General features: G+C 39.4%; 2 protein-coding genes across 2 annotated transcripts in view; both read right to left on the reverse strand.

Annotated features, from left to right (window-relative positions):
- The window catches only part of dnah6 (dynein, axonemal, heavy chain 6), a 52,326-nt gene extending 41,831 nt beyond the window's left edge, over nucleotides 1-10,495 (reverse strand). The window contains 25 exon segments of the mRNA XM_054604338.1: nucleotides 519-747; nucleotides 1,065-1,161; nucleotides 1,267-1,447; nucleotides 1,858-1,977; nucleotides 2,068-2,160; nucleotides 2,664-2,714; nucleotides 3,290-3,445; nucleotides 3,592-3,735; nucleotides 3,854-3,967; nucleotides 4,167-4,295; nucleotides 4,416-4,667; nucleotides 4,856-5,008; nucleotides 5,215-5,366; nucleotides 6,696-6,816; nucleotides 6,910-6,999; nucleotides 7,174-7,281; nucleotides 7,371-7,463; nucleotides 7,600-7,780; nucleotides 8,114-8,180; nucleotides 8,271-8,379; nucleotides 8,470-8,604; nucleotides 8,724-9,074; nucleotides 9,228-9,506; nucleotides 9,915-9,988; nucleotides 10,429-10,495. Coding sequence (XP_054460313.1) covers nucleotides 519-747; nucleotides 1,065-1,161; nucleotides 1,267-1,447; nucleotides 1,858-1,977; nucleotides 2,068-2,160; nucleotides 2,664-2,714; nucleotides 3,290-3,445; nucleotides 3,592-3,735; nucleotides 3,854-3,967; nucleotides 4,167-4,295; nucleotides 4,416-4,667; nucleotides 4,856-5,008; nucleotides 5,215-5,366; nucleotides 6,696-6,816; nucleotides 6,910-6,999; nucleotides 7,174-7,281; nucleotides 7,371-7,463; nucleotides 7,600-7,780; nucleotides 8,114-8,180; nucleotides 8,271-8,379; nucleotides 8,470-8,604; nucleotides 8,724-9,074; nucleotides 9,228-9,506; nucleotides 9,915-9,988; nucleotides 10,429-10,495 — 3,546 coding nt within the window.
- Nucleotides 10,496-11,430: 935 nt separating this feature from the next.
- Nucleotides 11,431-27,227, reverse strand: sclt1 (sodium channel and clathrin linker 1). The gene is made up of 22 exons (XM_054604543.1): nucleotides 27,040-27,227; nucleotides 26,780-26,856; nucleotides 24,783-24,850; nucleotides 24,517-24,569; nucleotides 24,334-24,406; nucleotides 21,565-21,620; nucleotides 21,153-21,288; nucleotides 20,148-20,270; nucleotides 19,914-19,979; nucleotides 19,136-19,206; nucleotides 18,519-18,609; nucleotides 17,729-17,820; nucleotides 17,142-17,319; nucleotides 16,856-16,954; nucleotides 14,774-14,845; nucleotides 14,564-14,638; nucleotides 14,317-14,459; nucleotides 13,895-14,087; nucleotides 13,246-13,442; nucleotides 12,505-12,583; nucleotides 11,739-11,834; nucleotides 11,431-11,622 (listed from the first exon to the last, which is right to left on the reverse strand). The coding sequence occupies exons 2-22, from the start codon at nucleotides 26,811-26,813 to the stop codon at nucleotides 11,563-11,565; spliced, it is 2,055 nt and encodes a 684-aa protein (XP_054460518.1). The 5' UTR covers nucleotides 26,814-26,856; nucleotides 27,040-27,227; the 3' UTR covers nucleotides 11,431-11,562.
- Between the last annotated feature and the right edge of the window lie 59 nt (nucleotides 27,228-27,286).

A 27,286-nucleotide genomic window follows, 5' to 3' on the forward strand; every position in this document is an offset into this window, starting at 1 on the left:
GGGTCCAAAGTGTTAGAGCCACATACTAACCAAAAAGAGAATCAAAAAAAGAAAACTACAAAAAAAGAAAACACAGAAGACAAACGAAACAGCTGCAAAGAGACACTCTTAATCAGCCAATGAGGATGTCTGATATAGTGGGCAACTCGGCAATCAGTGCAAGCAAAATTGCCACTGCACTTAAAAAATTGGTCATCATCCTTTATACAGAATTTGAGATGTCAAACACAATTACAGCACACTGATTGCTACGGAAATCAGAATTTGGCATGTCCAGTTTTTGCCTTAATTACTGCTCAACAAGTTTTGGGATGATTTGAGAACTTGCTTTTTTAATGCACTCATTTAGGGCTGCTAGAAGGTTGGCAGGGTTAAATATTGTCGTAGTTCATACTACCTAAGGAAGGTAGCATATGACTGTATTTCTTTTCACCAATGAGCAAGGACTGAAACAAGATGATAACTGATTCTGTAACAGAGCATGATGACCAAAGGAGTTAAGGTTACTCAAACCTGACCTTCTCTCCCTCAGGGGAAACCATGGTCAGGATTTCTTTGCTGTAGACTGCCTCCTGTTCTCCAGCATCCAGCACAGCTCCTGTATTGGTCCCAGAAGATTCAGGCAGCAAAGCGAACTCTAGTCGTATAATGGCATCAAAACACTTCCTAAGGTGGGGCTGCACAGCTTGAGGGTTTCTTGTCTGGGCCAAGATCTTAAGCAGCTCGTCATTAGATAAGAAGCAGAACCTGCGAGGGACAGGTAGAGGACTTATCAGAGTATCAGAGTACTTAACACAACACAGCAGGATCCAGATCATAGTGTTTATCACCCAGTGTTCCCTGGGAAGAGATGTTTAGAGTAGTAACTGTTAACCTTTCAAGAGAGACCATGGAAAGTCACACTATATATATTGTAGTCATGCATTTAAAATTTAGTTTGTGCCGGGTTAGGGTTAGGGTTAAAATAACCAGCAAAGGGAAAAAAGCATAGCAACATTTAAAAGAAGATGAAGTTTGAGGTAAAAGGTGTTCTAGTATGTAACAAAGAAAGCATGTGTGTTTACCTGGGGAAGATTACTCTCTTGGACTCCAGGTAGTCTTCCAGACACTTCTGGATCTCATCCAAAAGAGCGTTGTTGTGTTGAAAAGCCTCCAACAGATCTGCATAGCATAAAAAGAGTGCACATGCAATGGTGTGTATGTCTGCCATACCACATTTACATGTCTTCTTGTGTTATTTTCCATCAATGCTTTATGGCTACCTACCAGGCTGTGTGGCTGCTTTAATGGCATTAGGCTTCTTATTGACCTTTGCCATGACCTCCTTCCAGGACTTGTCCACCTTGAGAAACATCTTGGACTCAGCAGGCAGCTGCCTCTTGATGTCTGGGGCCAAGAAGATACTCTCTAGATAAAGCCAGTTCCTTTGGCACATAAGCCACTCATCCTGCCAAGGAGGGTAGGAGAGGAGAGCGAGAAGAGAAGAGAGAAATAGAGGGGGGGGGCGGTTGGAACAATGTGAGCAGAAGAAAGAACAAATTTAAGAGCTAAAGGCCAATTAATGATAAGAAGAAACTGTAGTCTAAGACTACAGTTTCTTCATAATAGTAATACTGTTAATCTTGCCTTACAATAACTAGAATTTAGCACTCATTAATATTATTAAAGCAACATTTATCTTGCTAGGACTTTGTCTTATTGTTTGCAGCCACTAGGGGATGCTACTGTGTAATATTTGAAACCAAATTCAAAGTTAAAATCTGCATTTTGCATGGAGAGAAGTCATTAATATCTAGAGAAGGGTTACTTGGAGCCAAATGAAAGATCACTCTGTTTTATTCTTGTGAAAGCCTTTACCAGTGTTTGGTTAAAGAGGGTCAGCTGTCTCAGCAATTTGTCCACCCTAAACTTGATTGGAGCTACGTAGCGAGAAGATGCCACCGTGCCTACGTTGATGATGCTGTCATCCAGGAGTACCTTCACAGTAAAACAAAAGTGAAAACACATACAATTAGTACTGAAACACTAATAGTGTGCTACAAAAGACTGTGTGCTGCATGTTAACACCTGGATATCATCCGTTCCTCCCAAGATGAAGCCGTCTTTAGAATCCCCGTGAGACAGCACAGTGAACTCTGTGCTCTTCCAAACTTCCTCCACCTGCATGGCTCATTAAAGGGCAGAGGGTGAAGGTTTAAGTTAAAGTATCAAATCTGAATAGTGTACAACTCCACACTAGAGCTGCACAATAGTAGCAAGGATAAAAAAAAAAACTAAACCTGGTGATTGATTTGGCCATTATCAATGGCAGCTTCTACCACATCCACTTACTCCAAATCGCACCAAGATGCATCAATCAGCTCATAACAGCCACCATGCACCAGCCATAAAACCCTCAAAAGTTACCATAATACACCCACTGCACTTAGTGTCAATTCAGAAAAATATGGATTAAGCTTTATATGATACCAGGGAGAATCTTTGCAAATGTTAAAAATAAAAAATAATAATGCACATTCACTATGAGTCCTCAAATTGGCTGTGTGGGCATCAAAATATCATGATTAAAAGCAAATCATATTCAACAAAAAGGAAGGTAAAGAGTACACTTCTATTGCATGTACATATTCAGGTGATTGAAAGTTAGTTCCCTTTCCACGCACCTTTGTAATAATGGTCTCCACTGATGCCTCTCCTGAAGCCTGACCTGACACCTAAAAGTCAAGCGATGTGTTAGTCCTGTTTATCCAGGCCAGACAAGATACACAGTCAAGATATCAAGTATAAGCAGCTTTTGTACTTCTATCCTTGACCTGCCTTTGAGGTCAAGGATAGAAGTAGTTGAGTTTAGCTCAAGGTATAGGTTGGATTAAATAAGGGCAGGTGGTAGTATATATTAACTCTTTTACCAACTTAAAGTTACTACAAGGAACTTTTAACTGGTTATGAAATGATGAAATCTGTCCGGGAGCAGAGCTTCACCTCGCTGCTCCGTCAGCCTCTGCTGGGAGGCAGCTGCTGGAGACCCAGGCTGTATTGCTGGGCCCACTGGAGGGAATAGAGGCATTGGAGAACCAGAACCAGGACTGTCTAGGGCCTGTCAGACCTGAATGCAGTAAAATTAGGTTTTCTGAAGGAAGTTTGGAAACACTACTACTTTTGTCCACAGGGACCGCCAACATGAACACCATATTGAAGTTCCTTGTAATAGCTTCAATAGTGAGAGGTAATTTTGGTTCTACAACTACAGCAGGATGAGGTCATTATGGAGCCTTTATGCATGTGTTACCTCCTGTATCTTTATGCCATGGGAGAACACATTGAGTTTCTCCAAAGCAGCCACGGTAAGCTCTTCGCTATTCAGGGAGATCCTCACAACAGACTCCAGAGTCTTCCAGTGCTCTGGCTTCATACTTGGGTTACGTAGATCAATGATCACAGGTAGCTGAAGAAAAACACACAAGTATTATGTATTATTTAGTTAGAGTCATACAGCTGTAGTCAAGAACCAGTTAAATTACAGTTTTTTTGTGATAACATTCATTTTGTTTTTATGTCATCATTCACTTCAAAAGACTTCATCCTACCCACCCTCTGTTTTGTGACTTCCACCTTCTCCTTAAGACTCTGCACTACATTGTTGCGTGGCAGTCCCTTTTCCAGCTGGTTGACGTATTTGCTGTATTTTGTGACCTGTGAGCTGAACTGTTCCAGGTCCAGCTGCTCGAGTGTGCTCTGGGGATTGGTGAATATGAAAGGACTCAGTCAAACTCAAAAGAGAAAAAGAGCTGTTTACATGCGTCTGTGCATATGTGTCCAGGCCCTCACATACAATGTGTTGAGTACAACTCACCTGCATCCATCCATCTGATAAAGAGTCCCATTCCTCTAGAGAGTCCCACAGCAGCTGTTTCAGCCTAAACTCTGCAATTAACTCCTCCAGGGTGTCAAATTTGGTGACCTCCATCTGTATTCATCAGAAGGTAGAGGCGGGAATCTTATTTGGGCATGCTAAATATGCTTGTTTGATGGTAAAGTTTAAATAAAATGTTTCTGCTTTGGACCCAGATTTCAATACCAAATAAAATAGTTATGACTTGACTTTGGACACGTTCTTTGCTAGAATAATTTAGAATTACTGAAAGGATCTTAAAAAATGACAGCACCTTGAATTTCTTCTGGTAGGAGATGTAGGCTTGGGCCTGGGCCTGAAGCTCGTCTACGGAAATTTGGATCCCCCCCAGCAGCAGGCGCACTTGGGAGGAATCTGCATTGATATCAAGGATTTGTGGATCCTATGCATAAAAAAAAAAAACACCAGGCAAACAAATAAAAATAAGGCAAAGACATGTTAACACACCTTGAGTAAACCAAACTTTGGTTAATAGAAAAATGAATAAAACCTATCCGCGTACCTGTGACTTAAGCTTGATTTTCTTGACCTCATTGTTCAGCTCCTTAATGTCCTTCTGCAGGGAGCTGCCCAGTTTATCCATGCTGGAGTCCCTCTCTGCTGCTGCCTCATCGATGATGCTGTGAATGGAGTTAATGGAGGGTTGCAAGGTGGCGAAAACAACCAGATCCTCAGGCGGCAGGGGAACTGAGTACATGTTAATCAGACTGTACATCTGACACACTGTCTCTTGCTCAGCCTCAAGCCCCGTAATCTGGTGAAAGGGAGGAAAAGAAAGTGTAGTAGAACAGAGTCGGATAGGAGAAGAGGTGAGAAGAGAGGATAGATGAGGAGAGAGGATACTTAGTTGATGAGTACATACTGTAAACATAACCTTGTATGTTTTGTTACAAACACTTGTGACTGTAAGAAACTGCTTTTAATGTTAAATATGTGTCTTACCCTCTCCTGAATCTCATCCAGGAATGTGAGGGAGTTGGCTAACTCAGCTGTGGTGGAGGGACTGGACTCTAGTTTGTACCGAGCTTCACACACCTCGGCAATGACAACATCTAGCTTTGTCCTGGCTAGCTGGGTTAGCATCTCGTTGATGACCTGGAGCAGAGAGATTCAGAGCGGAAGAATGATTCCTACATAACTTCAACATTTTTGCAGTAACGCTAATCAAATATCCGGTTTTGTCAGAAAATATTTTCTCCCACATTTTTCAGTCTCTAAGGCCGTTGCCTCTGCTAATATTTTCACTTTAGTTAGATTTTATCAACACAGAATGGCCTCCTTGCCCTTCTGTTTTTTCTCACCTCCAGACAGCGGAGCGGGGAAGACACAAGCTTCTCTTTGAGCTGTGTTTGGTCCACAAGCAGTAAGCCGAGATGTCTTTTCTGTTGGATGGCTGCGGCCTTGTTATGCTCGCTGTGGTATAACTCCAGTGCTTTTCCAAAAAAGGACATATCTGTGTGATAAAGTAGTCAACATCTAACAGTTATTTTGCTTGCTTTTCTCCCTAATTACAATTTGTGTATGTTTGCTTACTGAATTTCTGCAGTTTTTTTTGTTTTTTTTATTGCGATCAAGTCAAGTCTGATTTAGAAGATCGCATAAACATATTCACATAAAGGTTTACACATTTACATCCTATAGCAAATGCATTACGTTTATTTTTCTCAGATTACACACTGTGACAAGAATTTATAATAGAGTTAATCTTTGGAAACCACTTCCTCCCTCCATCCAAAACTCATCTGCCATTATCCCACTCCCTTCTTTGAACAGTCTCCGCAGAAGTTGCTCAAAGGTACACTGTCAAAAACACTTAGTAGTACTGATTAATATGGATGGTGTATGAAAAAAGGAAACGTATACAATAGAACAACTTCCATCTTTGGACATACAGTGTCCAGAGTGTAATGTATCAACCATTGATGACTTTATGCTATAACCAGAACAGTTTTCAATATAGATCATTATTTACATATACCTACACTTTTGGCAAAAATGGAAAGATTTGAAACATGCACAACTAAAAGATGCAAGCACTGGTCCCCAAATGAAAGAAAACCAACAGCGATGTACTAGTATAGTAGGGTTTCCTTTTCTGACAGCACAGCTTGTTAATGCAATACATGTTTGTAATCTTGCCTCTGCAAGTTGTCAATATTTGCACAAAAGTTGCACACATTTTGTTGTGCATCCCTGTGTTGTATAATGACAATAAATATCCTTAAATCCTTAAAGTTTATTTCCCTATTGTAGTCTATCCTCAAACCTATGATATGCTTTGGAAAATGGATGTTATTTAAAGTCTAAATATAAGATAACAAAAGGTACCCTGTGGAGGTTTTGACCACTTCCAGGGCTATAATGGAGCCATTTTTCACCAATGGGTCCACATTTAGTTTGTATCATGCATGCGCATAAGGACACACATTACATGATAGACATTCCTGCTGCCTGTTTGACGCTATTCTGCTGATAACCAATTGGTGACTGTAGCACATCAAGAAATGTAACAATGTGCCCAACAAAGAAAGGGAAGAAGAATACTGCGGGCTAGCAAACCCACCGACTGGTGAGAAACACTGAATGTAGCTCCATGGAGTATCTTTAAGCCAGAGGAAAGCTAAGAGGTGTCTTTACTTTTAGTAAGACCTCACCAAAGGCAGAGACCAGAGACATTTAGTGAGGGTCCTACGCACTGTTTTATAAATGAGACCAGAGCTCTTTTTGTTGGTTGTGGGATCTGTAACAAAAACAATGTTTATGTTGGTGTAAAGTGCATCACCGTGATCCTGTTGCCGCATTGCATCCAGATCCAGATTCTCGTTCTCTTTATAGAACAGACGAAAACGCTCAAATGTGTGTAAGTACACTTTTGCTGCGTCAAAGGCAAATTGGAACGATTCCTAAGGGGAAAAACCAATCAGGCCCATACATTCACAGTGATGTGACAAAGTGCAACCTCAAGAGATAAAAACCTATGCAAAGTAAAAACTGACCTTGATTTTCTGGATCATACTCTGAAGTTGGTCATCATTCTCTATGATTGATTCCAAACAGGGGCCATCTTCATATTTGTTTTCCAAATCCTTAAAATTAACAAACGCACGTAGAAACTCATTCATAAACTATTTCAAAGATCAATTACAGTATAAAATCTAACAATACCTTAATGTTTTTGATATATTATCCACAGTAATAATTAGAACAACCCTGAATATACACATCAAGGCTTTCAGGTTGGGATTTTTTTTTTTTACTACCTCATATTCTCCAGGATATGTCAATGAGGTAAAATCAGGATCTTCTGTAAGTGCATTCACTGACATCACTGTTTTCACAGAGGACCCAATGATCTCTGCAACAGTCTCCTGTAGGAATTCAAAGAGATATTGTAGGGTATTAAATGTCTTATAAATAGCGTAAAGCGTAACCGTTTGTAACTATTTGGAAATCTAACCTGAAAGTTCTCCTCATAGGGTTCGTAGATCAAAGCATTTGGGTCCAGCATCAGCTCAGTGATGAACATTGGTTGGCCACAGCGAGTTTCTGACTAAGACACACACACACCAACCAAAACCTTCACTGAATACTGGTCTGTGTTTGCTTGAAAACCCATTTGATGGATATAGTAGTAACAATGGTTTTACTGAAAATAATACAATAATAATACTGAAACATTTCCCTACCTTCTGATTCATCTCTTCTTCAGTAGGGTCAACCTCAGAGCTCAGGCTCCAGCTCTGAATCAGGGCATGGCTGGGCGTTAGACGTACCTGCTCTTGGAGCACAGCCAGTAGTTTGGCCACCGTATTTGCAACTAAGATGTGCAAGGTGTTTACAACCAAATAGTCAACGACACGGATGAAGCTGGGTAGGTGAGGGACGGAGAAGAGTTGCACTGGGTTAATGCGATAGATGTGTCAAAGGCCTTTTCACAGCAAACGTTTTGATGTGTCACAAAGGAGAATTACTAATAACATTACCAACAGCTCTGTTTAATGGATTAAGTGCCTAAGGACAATTAACTGGAAATCAGCCATGCTTCATTTCATTTTTTTTTTTTACACCTGTGTTTTTTGAACATGACATGAAAAAAAAAAGTCTACTGGGATTTTAAAAAGCAGGTATGTCTGGTACACCAATAGAGACAGAAAGCAAAGAGAATTAAGGAGAAAAACAAGATACAAGAGAATGACTTACCAGATAAGGCGGCCACATTTAAAAGTCTTTACGATCTGTTCAAGAGCTTTCTTTTCCTTTGGATCCACTGTGACACACAAAGCATACAATCAACCTTTTAACATTATGGTCCACGCATGGACACTCCAGTGCCTCAAAATGCTCAGTGTGCACATACTTGTTTTATCAGATTTGGCTTTGGGTGGACGTTCCGCCAAGTAGTTTTTGCATGCGCAAACTGTCAGCTCCTTCACCAGGTCTTGAAACTTCCTCAAGTCATTCAACCCCTTATAATTATGAACAAATAAGGGCAATGAGCAGCTGAAGAGGCACACTCAAACACCTGTACCAATTTATGTAAAGATGTACAAATTCACCTCTTGTAGTTGTTTTAAGTGGATGTCCTGGAACTCCTGCAGTGTGTAAATGTGTTTTTTCTCCAAGTGACACAAGCCTGTGTCCCTGATTTGATAACACATTTTCCTGATGTCCATCAGTGCAGGGCTTAGAGACTGTATTACGTATACAAATGAATTAAATGGTGTAAAGATGTTTTGCTCAGTGAACATATTTACAGAGTATGATATTCCATTTTCTAGACCTTTATCATTTTATACACACTGTCACATACCTTATTCAAAATAAACAAGTGGCTTTGGAGGGTATCCGCGGCCGTGTAAAACTTCTTGGTGCGAATTTTGGTGCGCCAGATATAGAAGGGTTTCCACTTTTTGAAGTTGGCAAAGAAGGGGATGCGGATCAGCTTGGAGTGGTAGTCATACTCCTCTTCCCATCGCTCGCAGGTAATGAAGTCAATATCATCCTCATACACCGATATCACACCTCCGTCGCTTATCATCAAGTATTCATTCTTACTGTACTCAATGATTTTTACTTCGGAGGGACTGTCCAGCTGTCCACTACTCTTGAGGGAAAAGGGAGCACTGGGGAGAATAGGGGCTGACACCACATTCTGGGACATCTGAGAGGAGACAAAATGAAAGATGAATTTTCTCCTGCAGAGAGCTTATTTTAAGTCAATAAAAAATGTATTGGGGATTTAACAAAGTCAAGCTTCTGCCTGAAGAGCCTGATTTTTAAGAGACCATTTCGAAATTACACTATATTTTGTCACCAGTTATTGAGACTGGTTGGTGAGTCTGGAAACTTCATGCACTATGTGGACATTTTTCAAGCAATGCCTTTTCTCTTCTCAAACATGTCCGCCACTGACCTTGGTCCTGGATTTCAGAGGAGGTAGGTGGACAGGCAATTTCTCACGCCGCCTGTTTGGCTGCTCTGTTTGTTGAGATGAAGGCGACTGAGTGTACCAGCCTGGAAAATACATCCGCTCACGGTCTTTTAAGTGGTGGATGCTGGGTGGTTTCCTCGTTACCCGTCTTTTCAGCACAGCCTAGATAAATGCGAAGAAAGTGACATCTACAAAAGTCCCACATCTACATACTGCAATTACTGTTTTGAGTGATTTACGGACGTTAGACTATATATTTATATGTGGGGAAGTTTGTAGCACTTATTATATTCGTATTATCTGTTGCAATTATTGTTTTCGTGTAATCTGCCTCTGCACTATACTTCTGCTCTGGTTTATGCTTTAAGATGCTTGTTTAAGAAAGGAGATGCACTGATGACTTCTGGTGACTAGTAGTTCTCTTGAATACCTATGTTGAATACACTTCCTGTAAGTCTCTTTGGATAAAAGCGTCTGCTAAATGATGTAATGTAATGTAATGTACTAAATTGAGTGTGCAGGAGATGATATTTCATATAGTCAGTTTGATCATAGTTTGCAAAGTCTCACCTGTGTGTCTTGAACAACTGGGGGCCTTGGTGAGATGGACGCGGAGCTCGGTAGTTCAGGGAGCTTCAGCCGTCCTGGGACAGTATGTCAATGGGAATTTAAGTTTACCACTGATAATGATATACCTTCACTAGGCTTTGAGTTTATACTTCCTCTGTCCTTATGTCAATGGGAATTTAAGTTTACCACTGATAATGAGATAACAAGTCAAGACTAATAATCAATCCTTTATTAGTCCCACAATGGGGAAATTATTTCTCTGCATTTAACCATCCCGGAGGAGCAGTGGGCTGCAATGAAGCGCCCGGGGAGCAACTTGGGGTTAGGTGTCTTGCTCAAGGACACCTCGGCATGTTGCCGGTAGAGGGGTTTGAACCACCAACCTTGTGGTTACGGGACAAGCGCTCTACCTCATGTGCCACAGCCGCCCCTCACTAGGCTTTGAGTTTATACAGTAAAAAACACTTAAGACATTTTAATAAAACCTAAAGCACCCTATATGAGGGGGGCCTACCTCTGGACCCCCGTCTTTCTCCACAGCCCGGCAGAGAGGCCCCCGGAGAGGCGGGGCCCGAGGCCATGGCATGTACCTGTCCTCACAGGTGGAGCAGCAGGGGGAGGAGTCAGGAACCTGGTGACGTCAGCGGACAGTGAACAGGTGACCACACACACAACGTGACGTAAAGTGAACTAAAGTCACGTTTAACCCAACAGCCTGTATATACTGAACCGAGACATCTGTTGCTGAATATCTATGAAGTTGAACTTTGTTTTTAAATAAAAAAACAATACAAAAAAACAATAATTCAAACATGCCTACCGTATCAAATATTCAGCTCCGACGAAGTGTGTTGGTGTTGGTTGTTAACATGCAAACGTTACATAACTAATCTTTATAAAACTATCGATAACTGAACGAAGCACTTCCCTGTTTGCTGACCCGGAGCTGAGGTTTACGGTATCCTAGCAACAGAACGCCCTCCCGGCATGCAATGCGTCTTGGCAGTTTGACAAACGCAAAGCAGCATATATGTATTTAAGACCCAGAGCACATGTGTCTGTGTACACAACAGAGACCAGGTATTCTAGAGAAGTTTATTTTGTAGTTGTAGCAGAGTTTGTTTTACATTCAACCAGCTCTGCTCCCAGCAGACCACATGACAATAAAAACCTGTGCAATACATTACACATTACACTGTGCAATAATAGTTAAAAAAGTTAAAAATAGTTAAAATAGTTGTTGTTTTTTTCTCTGTCTGTAAATATAATATTCAGTTATTGTTTTTGTTTTTTTATTGCTTATTTATAATTTTATTTTTCATTTTTTATTTTTAGCTTGTCTTCTACTATGTCTCTTGTGTGCACTTTACTCTATGCTGTTGTAAGTCTGCAAATGTCCCCGCTGCGGGACTAATAAAGGATTATCTTATCTTATCTTATCTTATCTTATCTTATCAGACACATTCAATCCTTATATAAATAGAATTCACCAAATTTGGCACAATAGTTCTTAAAATTAGAACATGTTACCATCTAATAACCAGATCACAGACAACACCATTGTTGATAACAAAATGTTTATATCATATACAAAATAACAAAAACAGCTCTCAACACACATGGCTACATTTTTCTTTGACAGTCGCTGTTAAAAAGTCTCAGGGTCAACCATGGCTGTTTTCCTTCGCTGTGACGTTAACATACTTAGCTGTAAACAGAAAATATGAAAACATTAAGCATAATAGATTAATGATGACAGTATTCAATGAGATAAGAAAATGGAAAATTCACATCTCTCCATGTAAGAGTCAAGAGTACCTGTACCTGTTGTGTAGCAGTAGTTGCCTTTTGTTCAGATTGTGTCAGTCGTCTCTGAAGACGACTCGTCTTCTCTTGATACTCTACTAGCTGCCTCTCACACTGCACAAACACACACATATATATATAACAATGAGCTACATGGAGTCAAGCCATAGTTATTTCTGTAAGCCAAACAAATAAAAGACACTACATTAAAGGCTTTTGTATTTTGTGCACTGAAGTGCCAAGGGACATATGGTGTGATTATCACTAACCATTAGCATATAATACTTTTTTAAGGGTGTTAGTAGATTTGGGCTCCACAGCTATAAATAGGTAGAAATTGTGAGTGAATCGTCACATTGTTATACATATATACTGTCTCTGACAGCCCCCATCATTCTCATCCCCATTATTTCCCTCCTAAATACTTATCATTTTAAATATATGCAGAAAATGTATGACAGTCCGATATTCAGTTGAAGTCCATGAATTTAAACAATAACCTACTGTCTTTGTAACGCTGCTTGATGCTGCTTGGTACTACTGACGCTGAATTTTGAAGGCTTCTAGTAAAATGCAACAGCTTAAGTGCAGCTCTTGTAGCTGCTTTTCTGAGAACAATGTTACAAAGCTAGAGGATGGTGTCCTACAGTGCAGGACAAACATCTTACATTTCTTTTTATAAGACCAGAATGGCTCAACATTTCATCTCCCTTTTACACCGATCTCATCTGTACTGAAAATCAAGCTGTGTGGTTGTTTGTGTGCATGTGTGTGTTACACAAACCTCAGCAACAGTGTTATGGCAAGTTTCAAGCTGCATCTCCAACTCTTGTGAACGCTGCTTCTGTCGATTCAGCTCTGCTCTGAAATAGACATAAAAATAGATAAACCACTTTATCAAGGAGATCAAACATTTATAACAGTTATACATGTTTTTTTTCCAAATGTTTCAACATGTACAATATTTCCAATACATCTCAATGTAGTACAGCTGTCGCTGAGGGCAAAACAACTTCAAGTGGTAAGTCAATTTTTGTTTCAACTGTGATCGAAATCTTTGTTGCTCCACTTTAGCTGTTAATTTCTCTTTACCAGTGTTAGTGATATAACTGATACCGTAAATAAACAATCCTTAGGCAGTATCAGAAGTATTGAATTGCATTTTTTGTAGTAAATATGAATGTACATTTAAACATATTGGCATCAGTACAGTGTTGTTTTCACAGTCTGTCAGGAATCCACTAGTTTTGTATCATCGTACACTTAATTCTGCAGGGTTTTATTTGACAAGAAATCTTTCACTCAGCCTGCCAACCCTTTTTGTGCACCACATTGCTTCACATTTAGCTACACAAGGAAACACCACACTGACAGATATTGTTAGAGTAGGCATATTATATTCCCTTTCTTTTTTTAAGGATTTTAACTGGCAAATTTTAGTCCCGAAGCAATTTTCTCAGTGCATGTTTTGTATCCTTCTCTTTGCTTTCTTTAGTAATGTTAATCTACCTTCACAAGTTCTTACTTGAGGCCAGTGATTTTCGTCTCGAAGACCTGTACAAGGTTCTTGGCCTCTTCTTTCCAGCGCTGGGTGCTTTTTTGCTGTGCTGTAAGGAGGCGCGTCAGATCAGCTCTGGAGCTTTGGCTGATTTCCTCCAGCTCCTGCACGCGTGCATCAAGTCCCTGCTCCTTCAGGTTGTACTCCTGCTCCATCTGTGAGAGCTGGAGGGAGGGCAGCAGAGTGAGGTGGGGTGAATAAGGCCTCCTTGCTGGTCCAAAATATTTTCAGTTGATGAAAAAGAAACACATGCCCAATCTTGTCGAATCTAATTAAAATAAATGTTATTTGTGTTATTATTGCATAATATTAGCACCGATCACTATGTAAGCATGACTTGTGTGCGAAGCAATTATTATATTATCAGTATTTTACTGGTTTTAACTTATCCTTTCATCTTCTTTGAAAGTTTCTAAATATTTCTTGCAGTAATATATGTAGTGCCCTTTTAAAGGGATAGTTTGGTGGTTTTGAAATGAGGCTGTATGTGGTATTTCTTTCTCAGTCAGTGTAAAATCCAACTTAACTCTTATTTAAACTTGTTTTTTCTTGAATTTCATGTGCTAAGAGCCCCTCTTCCTCCATTTCTTTCATTTTCTATCTATAAATAGTTTACCTGTTGTTTGGCCTTCTTTTGGACTAGCGAGGTGGCTTTGCGCAGCTCATCCATTTCCTTGCGGACCTGCAAGTTCTCCTGTTGCAGCTGGAGCCGCTCCTCGCTTACACCGACACAGTCGTCCCGGGCTGCAGCCAGAGAGCCCTGTAACCGCCGCACTTCCTCCTGGCACCTTAACAGCTCCTCAGTGTAGCTACACAAAAACAGACAGATCCCGAAAGGAAGCAGTGAGAAAGGCATAGGAGGCCAAAAGCTTATTTTATTAAAGGACCATAACTATTGGCGGCCACATGGGCACTTCCCCCTGCTGCTATGAGTGTTGAGAGGATGTGAGAGTAAATGTAAAGTGTTTAAAATTCTTACAAGAATATTTTGAGTTTGAACTCGTAGATAGCAAACATACAATGCTAAGTTACACTTACTCCATCTCAATCTTTTTTAGTTTGTTCTGTGTGCTGTGCAGAGTGAGGCTCACGTCTTCCTTCATCCTCTCTGCATCTAGACACCTCTGGTGAAGGGCGTCCATCTTCCTGTACTCTGGCTCGGCCCTGCCCTCCTTATAAACCTAAAACAAAAAATATTTTACAATCCTGCAATGATCACATCAGAAATCCAGAGCTTACTTTAACAGCTTCTTCCCTATGGTTTCACTGATACTTTAACAGATACCTTCTCGAGCTCCTCCTCTACAGCTTTTCTCTCTCGCAGGGACTTTGCAATCTGAGACTCTTTATCTGCACACTCCTGGAGAGAGGTGGAAAGAGAGAACAATGAGAGTCGGAAAGAAAAAAACAAACACATGAGCAGGCAGGTGGAGATTGAAAAAAGGATTTAATGTAATGTTGAAAGGGATTTGTCCGAAACAGGCCAGGTTCTTACCAGCTGCAATGCAGACAGCTCCTCGGCCATACGGTGGATTTGAACGTTGCACTGCTTTCGCACATTATCCACCTGTTAATGATAAAGTAACACATTTCCAAAATGGTCAATGACTACTGGGATCTGGGGAGTGTGATCGAATGGAATTCTATCCGATAGACAGTAACTTTTATTAGATAGAAAAAAAAAATACTTGAGTTGGGTACTTAACTTGGCTCTTGCATTTTTGCTTTTTTAACCTTTGGTCAGCACATTCAAATGATTAAAAAATTACCTGGACAAGACTAGTCAACAGCACTGAGGCTGAGGGTTGTCTTGCGTGGATCTATTTTTTTAGGAATGATATTTCCCATTGTATCAATTAAGCATTTGCCTTTAACACCAAAGCTCTGGGGCAATGGAAAAATCAGTCAGTTTAGGGCTACTGTAGAAACATGGCAGCTGGCTCTGTGACGAAGACCTGCTGCATATGTAGATATAAACGGCTCATTCTAAGATAATGAAAACACAATAATTCTTATTTCGGGTGATTATTATACAATGAAGAAAACATTATAATTAATATTATAATTAATATTATATTCCATTTCTGAATATAGACCCCCCCCTTAAATGCTTCACAATGTTCCTTTAAGTTTTATTCTTAGGCAACAATACATCTCTCAGGAGGTAAAATAAATAAAAAATAATAACTACATAAAAAAGGTATCCCGCCAATTTTTTTCCGCTTAGTAGCACTGTTTTTAAGAGTGAGCCTTGAATTTGTTCTCATACACATTTTTCTTTAAAAGAAAACTCAACATGGCATCTTTATAGGTAAGCTTTACATTTTTCACCCAGTCACTTTGCGTGTATCTTTGACACATAATTAAGTTATGTTGAGCGCATTTAATTGCTCATAAAACATTTGCAGAGAAACTTTTTGACACCTTCATTCACATTAACCTTCATTGTTTACATACATGTTTGCTTGCTACATATTTCCTTGCCGTTGTTGATATGATGCTGCATTTCTTGGCACATTACATTCATCAGCTGTCCCATCAGTGGAATAGCATGAAATCATCTGCAGCTTGTGTCTCCTTCATCCACATGCACAGGCTTTCATGTGTGTGCACAAGATACTAATGCTGCATTTTCACTGCATGCTACGGCACAGTTCAACTTAACGAGTTCCGTTTTGGTTTTCCATTAACAAAAGTTGTGCAAGATGGTTTTTTTGTGGTACCACCATGGTCAATGTTCCAAGCAAGCTGAATAATGGATAAGTCAGGAAACACCTTTATTTTGGGAAACTCAAACCCTCCTGCATAGCTGCCTGAGTGGTACTTAAATCTTCAGGTATGTCTGAGGTCGGACAACCAATGTTAGCAGTTTTTGGATTAATTCTTAATTTAACATAATTATCTCAAGTGAAGGATGGAAGATTACAGGTAAAAACTTGCATGTTTTGGCTGCAATGTTTAACCTCAACCTCTAACTCCAAAAGAAAATATCCTAATTCAAGGGAAGGTCTCTAATTTTTACAGAAAGTCAAACACATCAACAGTTACTCTCTTTAATAACATCATTTGTTGAAGGCCAGTCAGAGACTAAGATGACAGCCAGTGCTGCAGTCACACTAGGCTTCATTAACAGGATTAAACAGTTTAGGGGCTTGATGAAGAAGACCCATTAATTGAGCATTAATCACCACGTCTCTGACTGAGGTTAGGCAGGGGAAAGTAGCAGTGCTTTGCTTTTGGCTGAGTACATCAGTGCAGTTAGAGGTTGTGCCTCCATGTTAGGCTAATTCTGGGCTTTCTGTAGTTTTTACAGATATTAATCTCTTTGGGGACTTAAGTATAGAGTTGGCACCAAATATCTTGACATCATCCAATGCTTTTAATAATGATGCAATACATTTGGTTTGTTCAAAAACAGATTTTAGTCGTACACAGGGCAAATTAAATCGAGGGCATTTAGTGGAATGAGCCTATTCCAGACAGCTGAGATTATCTTTTTAAATTTTAAAAGTTTAAGTACTATTTCTATGTCTACAGAAAGAGCCAAACAGCTCAGACAGACGCTCAGTGATTTCACCTCTTTTCTGGTGCGGACTGCAGCATCCTGGATTAACTGTTTGATGGCCTCCTTTGTTTTCCCAAGCTCCTCTGTCTTCTGTTTCTCTCTTAACAGGGCCTGAAGGGAGAGGATAAAGACAGACACAGCTCCACATTTCAGTGGGCAAAATTCTGAAGTGCTGAACTGATTGTCAAAGGATTTTGCAGCTTTACAGATTGAGAGAGTAGGCTCGCTCTGGGAAAAAGATTAAAAACAGAGAAGAGATGGAGACTGGAAGGAAGAGACAGACAGGGACTGCAGTCACCTGGTCCTTCTGCAATGCAGCCTCCTCAGCCACCTGAACACTCTCTCTGACTTTGGCCAGGGCTTCATACTTCTCCTCTTCTAGGGTGGTACAATGTGCCTGGAGTTCCCCGACCTTTCTCTCCCACACAGTTTGATCTCTGCGAACTGCCTCAGCCTCGTGAGATGCAGCTTTTAGTCTGGCAGAGGAGGAAAAAACGAGTGAGTACCAGCAGCAGGGGAAAAGAGAGGGAACTGCTTGGCTCTGCGGCACTGTCATTTTGATGTAAAACTCCATGACTTCCCAAAAGATTCTGCCATCTCACTGCTTCCAGAAGCTTAGCAATAGTTTTTTTTTTTTATGAAATTGCTTTTTGTTTTTTGGCTACTGCTATATATTTCAAGTCAAATGGAAAAAAACAGAATGTGGTCTAATCATGTAAAGTGAGCCGTTTGTAAAATATGCTGAAATTCCCAACACTTTAGTAAGATTTTATACAATTTCCTCACCTCATTGGAATTTCACAATGGTGCATACATTTCAATTATTGAAACTCTTCTACAGAAAATGAAAACTGCAGACAAAGGAGCAGTTCATTTTGTGCTCACCTGGCCTCTAGCTGGCTCAAGGCCGCCTGAAGCTGTTGGAGTCGTCTGTCTGATGCATCCTCTCGGCCCTGAGCCTCTGCCACATCTTCCTCCTACACACACACACACACACACACACACACACACACACACACACACACACACACACACACACACACACACACACACACACACACACACACACACACACACACACACACACACACACACACACGCACACACACACACACGTTTTATCTTTATTAACTGGATTAATCATTTTGTTCAATAATCCCAAATAATGACAATCGATGGCCACTACAGACTAAAGTGAAAATCCCACAACCTTTATTTAGATTAAGAAACAGAATCAACTCCTTTTAGTGTCAGAACGACTTCATAAGGTATTCAGTCTTAAAGGGGAAACTACGGCCATTTAAAAAATCTAACATGTCTAAGACAATCCAAAAATAACAACTCTCTCCAAAACCCCCAAACTAGAGTGCAAAAAATGTAATTTGTTATGTCATAAAGCATAGTCCAAGATAGCTACACAGACAGTGAATTGGGAAAGATGTTATAGATGACACTGAATGCACCCGGGGGAGTTCTCTGAGTATTCAGGTACATTTTCCCTTTGTATTGATTTAACTTTTCTAGGCCCTGGAAATAACATACTGGAATTATTAATTTAGGTGGTTTTCCCCTTTAAGATTCCTGATCAAATATTTCTTCACTCCCATTTTGTGGACAAACTATTTTCTTGTGCAATATATTTTAATTCTGTACATTTTTCTTTATCTTCTCTCACCCGTCTCTGCATCTGGTCCTGGACATTTTGCAGCAATTTGGTCATCTCATCCACTCTGGCTGTGGCAGTCCTCAGCTCAGCCTTGGCCTGCCTACACCAGGAGGACAGAGTGAAGAGAGTTCAAGTGTATAACAACATAGAAACCTGACTGCCATCTTGCATTTAGAGAATATATAGTATACGTTATTTGTTTCTAACAAAACAACTTGGAAATGTTTTGGAAATACGAATCCCCCTTCTTCTTAGATTAAGCAAAGGAGATGAAATGTGTTAACTTGTGATCATTGGAGGTGTTCAAAGTGGATTTAAAAACGGGGCCTTGCTAGCTTTTTTCCGTTTTTTAACAGGATGCTCGCTGTAGCTTCATATTAAATTGCAGACATGAGAGTGATATCAATCTTTGCCACAAAAAGCTTTGAGACTCTCTCACACAAAACTAACTAGATGTGCATCCTGCATTTACCCATATTTCCTGCAGTTATTATTTCCACTGGTGCAGCCTGTGGTATTTAAAGTCCACAACTGATGTGGGTAATTGTTTTCAAAAGGGTCAAAGTTACCTCACACAGCAAGACAGCTGGCGGCAGTCATTTTGAATATCTAATGTATTTAGCTACCTGAGCTGGCTGTGTAGATCCTCCATCTCCGTGCTCTGCTCCGTCACCGTCTTCAGGAGCTGCTGGTTAGTCTGTGTGTGGCAAGAAAGACAAGACTGCCATTTGTGTGGCATGACTCCAAACACATGCCTTAAACTTTATCCCAAAAAAACACTTTCACCAAAAACATATAGCTTGAAACTGTTTAGGTCATTTTTTTGAGCAAACCCAGAGGAGATTCTAGTGGTCATTCACGGCTACAGATGAATCGCTCTATTGAAAAAAGCTGCATGTCTGGGGAGTCAGAGATGGGAAAGCCCAGGGCTTGCCCTCTCATTAAAAATGCATCAGAGGGATATCGTATTACCCTCTCCTCACACATTGTAGTTTGTCCTAAGAAAGCACAAGGCCTGCATGTGTATGTGTGTTCATGGGTAGTGTAAGTAAATAAATATATGCACAACATGCTATACGTCTTAATCTCCAATAACTGTCAAATAAAAAAACTAAACAGTGTCTCTGAGTGTATTTATATGTAACTGTGGGTAAGAGAGAAAGCCAGACCGAGAGACTAATGCAATACAGTAGGTGGTGGTAGTTAGAGGATTACCAAGCGAGTGGACAGTCCGTTATGTAACAAGACCGTTCGGGATAACTACCAGAGTGATTTGGAAACCCGATTCACTTAGTTACAAGATTCATTATTAGAGCAGGGTTCATTTGGAAGTGCGCAGCATTTCGATCCCATGGCTAATTAGGAGACCATAATTTAACACGCTTTTAATTAACCATCACTTACTGATTCCAGTTTCTGATTGGCCACTTGAAGTTTGTGTGTGTGCTGCTGGAACTGAACAAGCTGATCCTGTGACGGGCAAAAAAAGAGGCACTCAATAAAAGTTAACTGCTTGTAATTAACTCATGCTTATATCAAGCATTAACTGAGACCAAGCTGCTCTAATTAACCTCATTTGTATGATAATTGCTCCATCTAGTGGCAAAAGGCTTGCATGCTTATGCGGAAATGCTGAACCTTGAGCTGCTGCCTCTGAGTATCGTGGATCTGTCCGTCAGAGATGGTCTTCTGGTAGGTCTGCTGGAGGAGGTCCAGCTCCTGGGCGGTTGTCTGCCACAGCTCCATGGCCTGTAACCGCTCCTAAGCAATTACACAAAACAAATATACACAGACGTTTATACACACTCAGAGGCATTAAGGCACGTCGAAAAAAGGATTGCTAACTTGCTACGAGTAGCATCCATGTAAGTGCATTCACGGACTTAATCAGGACATGATGAGCATAGTGTAGAACAGACACTAACAGCATTGAAAACAGCTAGAGTAAAAAAGAGCTGCTCCAAAATGGTCTTCTTTTTAAGTTGTATCTTGTCAGCAAGCGAGTCATCACTAAATTAAAGCGCCGTGCAGTGTGGAGCCACTGGAACCAACTGCTGTTGTTGTTGCTGTTGGCAGTTAACAACTCCAAAGCTTCAGTCAACTACTCAATAAACCATTATTTGTTGTTTTTTGTTGCCGCGCATGTAAAAAAACACAAGAAGCAACATGTAAATATGACAGTTTAAAGTTGTCGGGAAGCACCTTCGACAGCGCTAGGATGCTTCCAGTTGTTATACCAAGCAAGATTAACTTATTCATTTAAAGCGAGACGGTCACTTTTGAAAGAAGTAATATCACATTCTTGGTTTTACAAATTAAAAGTTGAATATCAATGCATTTAGGGGTTTTGCTACTACAGCCTTACTTTGACTGGGTATGACTAAACTTAAGGTAAATACGGCTGAATAACTCATGGGTCACTTCGCTGACCCCCTCCACTTGTGCTACTGAAGCATTAGTTTAGTATTTAAGCTAAATGCCCAACAGTAGTTACACAGTTACATAGTCTTGTTTTTAACACAACTTGAAAGAACAACTTAATGCACAGAGATTAAAAACGTAGTCACATTGTTCTTCTCGTCTAACTTCCAGTAAGACAGTAAACTAATCTACATAAATCTTTAGCCATAGACATATGCGGACCTGTTCACACAGCTGGACCTGCTCTTGGAGGTTTCTGGTGACTGCTTCCTCCTCCAGCGTGCTGCCCTCCACTCCTGAAGCCACCGGCAGGGCGTGAAGCTGCTTCTCAACAGACTCCCTGAGCTCTGCATGTAGCCTGGCAAAGCGTGATTTATTAAAAAAATATGATATAAGAGATAGTTCTTGATTTCAAATAAAATACCACAACCTTAATTGCAGCCGACCAGGCACACTTTATTTGACTGTGCGTGAATGGTCAAGATGTCTTGATTATCAACAAAGAAAGAAGTAAGAACTAAGCTTACATTACTACTCTACTTCTTCTACTACCTTACTTTTAACTGTTTTTTGGGGGGGGCATTCTCTTTTGCATCGACTCTATACTTTAAAAAAACAGTAGAACTTTTTCTACCTTTCGTTTTCCTTGACGACCCTCTCCAACTTCACTTTGACGTCTGACATCTGCCCCTGTTGATTTAAACAAGTAGACAAACACTGTGTTATTAATTAGTTACTTAGCACATTTGAACGTAATGCATGACTAAAACATGATCAACAATTACTGTTTTTTAGATTAAATGTAAGAGGTGTACAGACACGGTTTCTGTATCTGTTCAACCAAAGAAATGATCCGTCTCAGTATCTGTATTCAGATGGCAGAACGGACGTGGGCATAGTTTTTTTACCCAAAGTTGCATTCACTCTGGCAGATGTTGTATTGTTAAACCGAATATGCATGGCGAAGCAATTTTTTTGCGCCTTCAAAGAATCAAATTGATTTAATACCGACATATTATTATTCATGAAATATATTACCATATCCTCACACTCTTTCATCCCTACTACGCTTGACGAACTGTCCCACCTCCATCCCACTTTAACTGGGGGACGCTGAAACAACTGGAAACTGAATTTCCATGAAGCTCATTGCTGATATAAACAGCATGTTACATCTTAAACAGATGGATATTAAATATAAGGTAAATTGTCTCTGTTTCAATATTTCAATTTTTTTTTTGTTTTTTTAATAAACACATACAGAAAAAAACACAACTTCACAGCTTCATTCTGGCGTATAGGTTGCAGAGTTTGAAAGAAATCTAGCTGCCACACCAGGCATTGAATTTAAATTAGACCTCAAAACCTAAAAAATGCTTGATGCTGTTAACAAAATGAAAACAGGAAAATCTCCATGAACGGATGGTCTGACTAATGATTTCATATACTGTATGTATTTGCAACATAATTGAAACTCGCTTTTCAAAATATTAAAAGAATGTATCAAAAATTAAGAAATTACATCAACAATTAAAGGGTATTAGAACACTGCTCCCCAAACCAGATAAAGATGATCTTTTGATCGATATTTAGAGACCAATAACATAACTAAATATGGCCTATGAAATACTCTCACTAATCTGAGATGCTTAAGAAAAGAAAAGTTAAAGTGAAATCATAAATGAAATTCAAACTGGCTTCATGGCTAATCAAGCGTTATATCAAGCTTATTCATGAACTAATAGATTACTCTGAATATGTAGATTTACATGTTCTAGCTCTGTTTTGGGATTTTCATAAGGCATTCGAAAAAGCGCAGTATCAGTTCATATTAAGGTCAAACTTTTGGCTTTGGTAAGACATTCATCACCATTGTTAGAACAGTCTATGAAGAAGGCTCTTGCTGTGTCATGCCATTTCCAAATACCACCAAAAATTCTCAGTTTGCAGATCATTCAACCAAGGTTGTCAAAGTTCTCTGTTTATTTTTATTGTAGTTGCTATCATTTTCAAGGTCCAAGAATTTTTGGGAGGTAGATCAGAATAACTAAGCTGTAAAAGTCCTTCTCTCCAGCATCAAGCTTAAGAATCAATGGTTCAAATTATAAAATATTTTGTCAGTACAAGACTGAGGAAATATGCAATATAACAGTTTAAAAAAGTATTAAATACCTTCAAAATGATAACTCTAAAAGTCTTAATGAACGCATGAATATAATTCCAAACTCAAAATACAAAAAACTAAAAATCTATTCAATATGTGGCTTCGAAAGGATTTGTCCTTGTTATGCAGATGGTTTCTCTAGGTTTGTTTACCCCTACCCTCTCTCTTTTTATCCCAAAATCCCTCTGTAAAGAAATGAATAAGACCTTATTAATTTAATTTGTAAAAATAAAAAACATTATTCAAAAATGGAGATGTAGCAGGTCAGATGGGTGGAGGTGGCATATAGATACTGTGAAATTTCAAATTAAAATGGTAAAAAACATATTTGAAACTTCGGAATCCTTTTTGATACTTCATTCGTCAAAATACTTTTGGAAAAATAGGAGGCTTAAAATTTATATTACTGTACTTTGTTATTATAATGAAACAAAACTATGCTTTATTCAAAATAATGAAATAAGACTTATAGACTTACAAAACAACAGAGCTCAACTTTTCAGCAATGAGATATATCTAAGATTTAAAATCTTTCCGGTCATTTATAAAGAATGTCAAACTTTTAGAAATGCTATTCCTAGTGGAATCGTTAAGATGCACGAGTTAGTGGAATAGGATCCTACCTGCTTTGTTAACGGAATAAATATTAACAGTTGTCAATGTAGAAATAAACATATATGAAATAATTTTTACAGCAAATTGTTGGGGCTGGGGGAGACAGAATATAGCAATCACTTTTCATCAATGAAATAACTAGTTATTGAAATGCAAATGTTGCCACCAGAAACAAGTTTATGTTTATCTTGTGGCCACATGATATGAATGGATTTGAGGTAACATTATGATGCACAGATGTATCAATCATGGCATATTTCCTCCCAAAAGAATCTGTTTCCATCCATTTCTTTTTTCTTTCACGAATTATGTATTCAGAATCGGGTGCATCCCTAAAAGTATATATATTACTCATTAAAACAAACTCAGATCTAGGATGCTAGGAGGGGTCAGACCAAGAGGTCACCCAGCTCCATAAATTATAGTTTTGAGCTTTCTACTACTCAATTAAGGATGTTTCAAGAGCTATATGTATTAATCCCATTACCTTAATAGTAGTATATATCAACAGTATATTTATAATATTCCCACAGATTAAATCCAAACATTTGATACGTTTGTACAATAATTCATTTCACTGTATGAATTGAATTTGTGTGTCCTTGTTTCAGTGTTTTTTTTCACCTGGTATCTCTGCAGCTGTTCGGTCATTTCTTCCATGTGCCGATCATACTCTGCTATCAGAGGAGCCATTATACTGTAACACAGATGGATAATTATGCCACAGACGGTTGTTGTCTTCATAACTCTGACTTAGAACAAGAATACGTTGACTGTCACACAAGAAAGACTTTTATTGGGCCTGACCTTCTATCTGAGATCCAGGGTGAAGGAGACTCTGACCGTCTTGCCTCATCAGCCTGATGGGCAGAGATGCAAGAGTTGAGAGATAGCATCATGGAGTTTCCATTTGTAATTACCTATTTGTAATACTCCTCATTATTCAAAATTCACATATGTATATGGTTTATCTTTTCAAATAATTTCCTAACAAAGTCAAAGTCATTTGAATACAAGTTGTTCACTGAAGAAACCAAATAATGAGCCAAAACTTGTTCAGTTTTAATAGTTACCTGAGATGGTGTGGACTGAGTGTGCTGTCCATACTGATATTGGCTGAGGGCAGAATTTAGTCTGTGGACTGAAAACAAACAAGCAAAGACACACACACACGTGCACACACACACGCAAACACACATACATACAAACAGACACACACATACACACGGTCAAGAACACACCCTCATGTTGCTCCACTATTCGGAGCTGCACATTTCTCCACAAAACTGGGCTATTTGAAAACGGTATACAATATCCAGCAACGGTTGGATGTGTTTGCTGGCAGGTACACTGCCAGTTATGCCCAGTTTTGCTGAGAGCAGTCAGTCACAGCTTAGGCTAGATTTTAATTGCAGTTCAGAGTTGTGCTAAATATAAAAAATAGGAGTGGAAATTAGACAGAGGCCATGATTGAGTGACAAGTACACATATGTGAGAAGATAGCAAATGTGGTAGATGGATAGAGATCTATTACATTTTAGGTAAGATAGGACTGACTCCCTACTCTGAAAGGCAGGATAAATAAATAAACATAAACGTCCTAATTCAAGGCAGTAGTGTAAAAGCATTTCATCAGAAAATGTCATATTGTTCATGAGCTTCCTTGGATTTGTCAGTCATGGATATCTTGAATAACATTAAATAAACAAAGCAATATCAAAAACTGGTCCTGGATGCATAATTCTTTTTTTTGAGAATTCATGTCACAATTTACGTAACAATTATCCCGATAATCATCAAACTATGCTTACAATTCTTATAATAGCACTGAAAGATACTACAATCACTTAACCTTATATTTTGTTAAGAAACACACATTTGAATTGCTTCATAGTTTAGTAAAAAACAATTAAAAAATCTTGAATAAGGTGATCATAAATCATAAGGTCACCCTGTATGAATAAAAGGATAAATATTTTTTGTAACCTTAGTCGTTTAGATTGTCTTAAATAACAACAATGTGTGAGTCTGTTATTTCTACATGTACTTTTTAAATTAGGCTCTATTTTTCCCTTTTTTCGACAGCTCAAGTCAGTCATTTGACGTGGTTTACGATTATCTCAATAATTGAAATTCACCATGATAAACTTATTGTGAGTGTTTTTTATCGGAATGCACAATAAATCCTAGATCTAGCCATTCCTGGTTCAGGCACTCATAAGCAATTTACCAATTAAGAGTGCAGAACAACAGCCCTGATAAAGCACTCCTTGTGCCATATGAGTGCGCTGGGCTGTGACATCCAATTACAGAAGCATGTTACCCTTCATGTGAGGCTCATTTTGAAACTTTTGGAAGTTTTTACAGAATATATGCCATTAGTAGCCTTTGTGAGCTGTACGTGCACTAATATCAACACAATTTAAAACTCTATAGCAGTCTAATATGGGGCGGCTGCGGCGTAGTGGAGAGCAAGGTAGTTCTCCAATCAGAGGGTCGGTGGTTCGATACCCGGCTTCGGCAGTCGATGTGTCCTTGGGCAAGACACTTAACCCCAAGTTGCTCCTGTAGGCCATCGGTGTGGACTGGATGATGAATGTTAGTTAGAGTCTGATGGTGGCACCTTGATGGTAGCCTGTCATCAGTGTGTGAATGGGTGAATGATATGTAACATACTACTGACTGTAAGTCGCTTTGGAGAAAAGCGTCTGCTAAATGACTGTAATGTAATGTAATGTAATACAAGTCACTGCATAATTCCTTAAACTGACCCAGATTAATGATGAATAATAGTGGTTAAAATAATGCCCATGTGGGTCTAATAGTGTGTTATATTGGCATTACATAAAAACACATGATCTACAATGTAGTCTGCGTGAAAGTCAAAATCAAAACATGTATGATGAAATGGTGACGATGGCTTCTTGTGACTGTACGAGGGTGTTATCCATCCATTGGAGGGTGTTATCCATCCATTGGAGGGTGTTATCCATCCATTGGAGGGCTTTGGAATGGATGACTGTGATGGACCTGACGTCTTGCTAGTGTGTCCTTTCTGATTTGTCCTTACCTTGATCACGTAGAAATCCAACCTCTGCTTCCATGGTGAAGGCTGTCTAGATGCAATCACAACAGTGTGCAGAGGTTCTGAAACGATAAATGTCATCTTGTAAACACACCATTGAAGTACAGAAGCAGATGCACCAATCGTGTCAACTGCTGCTTTCAAGGCAAAGTGTATATGTGTCTCTCAAAACGACTGCACCCCGTAACTCATCCACAAAGCTGCTACATGTGAGGTGTGTTAAGGTTAACGTTCCCTGTGGTTACCTGGTGCAGCTAGCGTTAGCTGCTAATCAATCTCAGCTAACCTTATGGTCTGTTCAACAAATGGATCACTTCAAAACAAAACTATACCGTAGACAGGTGTCACTAAGGGTTATAGTACAAGATCTAAAAAAAAAATTAATTGTTTATATTAGTGTTCGGTTGCGCCGTCCGTTTTAAAGCAAACAAATAACAGCCAATGGCAAAGGAGATGTGCACCACAGAAATAGTTCCGTCTGTACGACCGGAA

This window comes from Anoplopoma fimbria, chromosome 9 (genome assembly GCF_027596085.1).
Source record: "Anoplopoma fimbria isolate UVic2021 breed Golden Eagle Sablefish chromosome 9, Afim_UVic_2022, whole genome shotgun sequence".
NCBI classification, from domain to species: Eukaryota; Metazoa; Chordata; class Actinopteri; order Perciformes; family Anoplopomatidae; genus Anoplopoma; species Anoplopoma fimbria.

Excerpts from the sequence above, each read along its gene's own strand:
- sclt1 (XM_054604543.1), bottom strand. The coding sequence starts at position 26,813 with ATGGAAGCAGAGGTTGGATTTCTACGTGATCAAG. Across the intron at positions 19,980-20,147 it reads CTCAGAGGCAGCAGCTCAAG|GATCAGCTTGTTCAGTTCCA; the intron begins GTTCAGCATTTC and ends TGCCCGTCACAG. Across the intron at positions 13,443-13,894 it reads AAAAGAAGGCCAAACAACAG|CTCTCACAGATGGAGCAGGA; the intron begins GTAAACTATTTA and ends CCCTCCCTCCAG.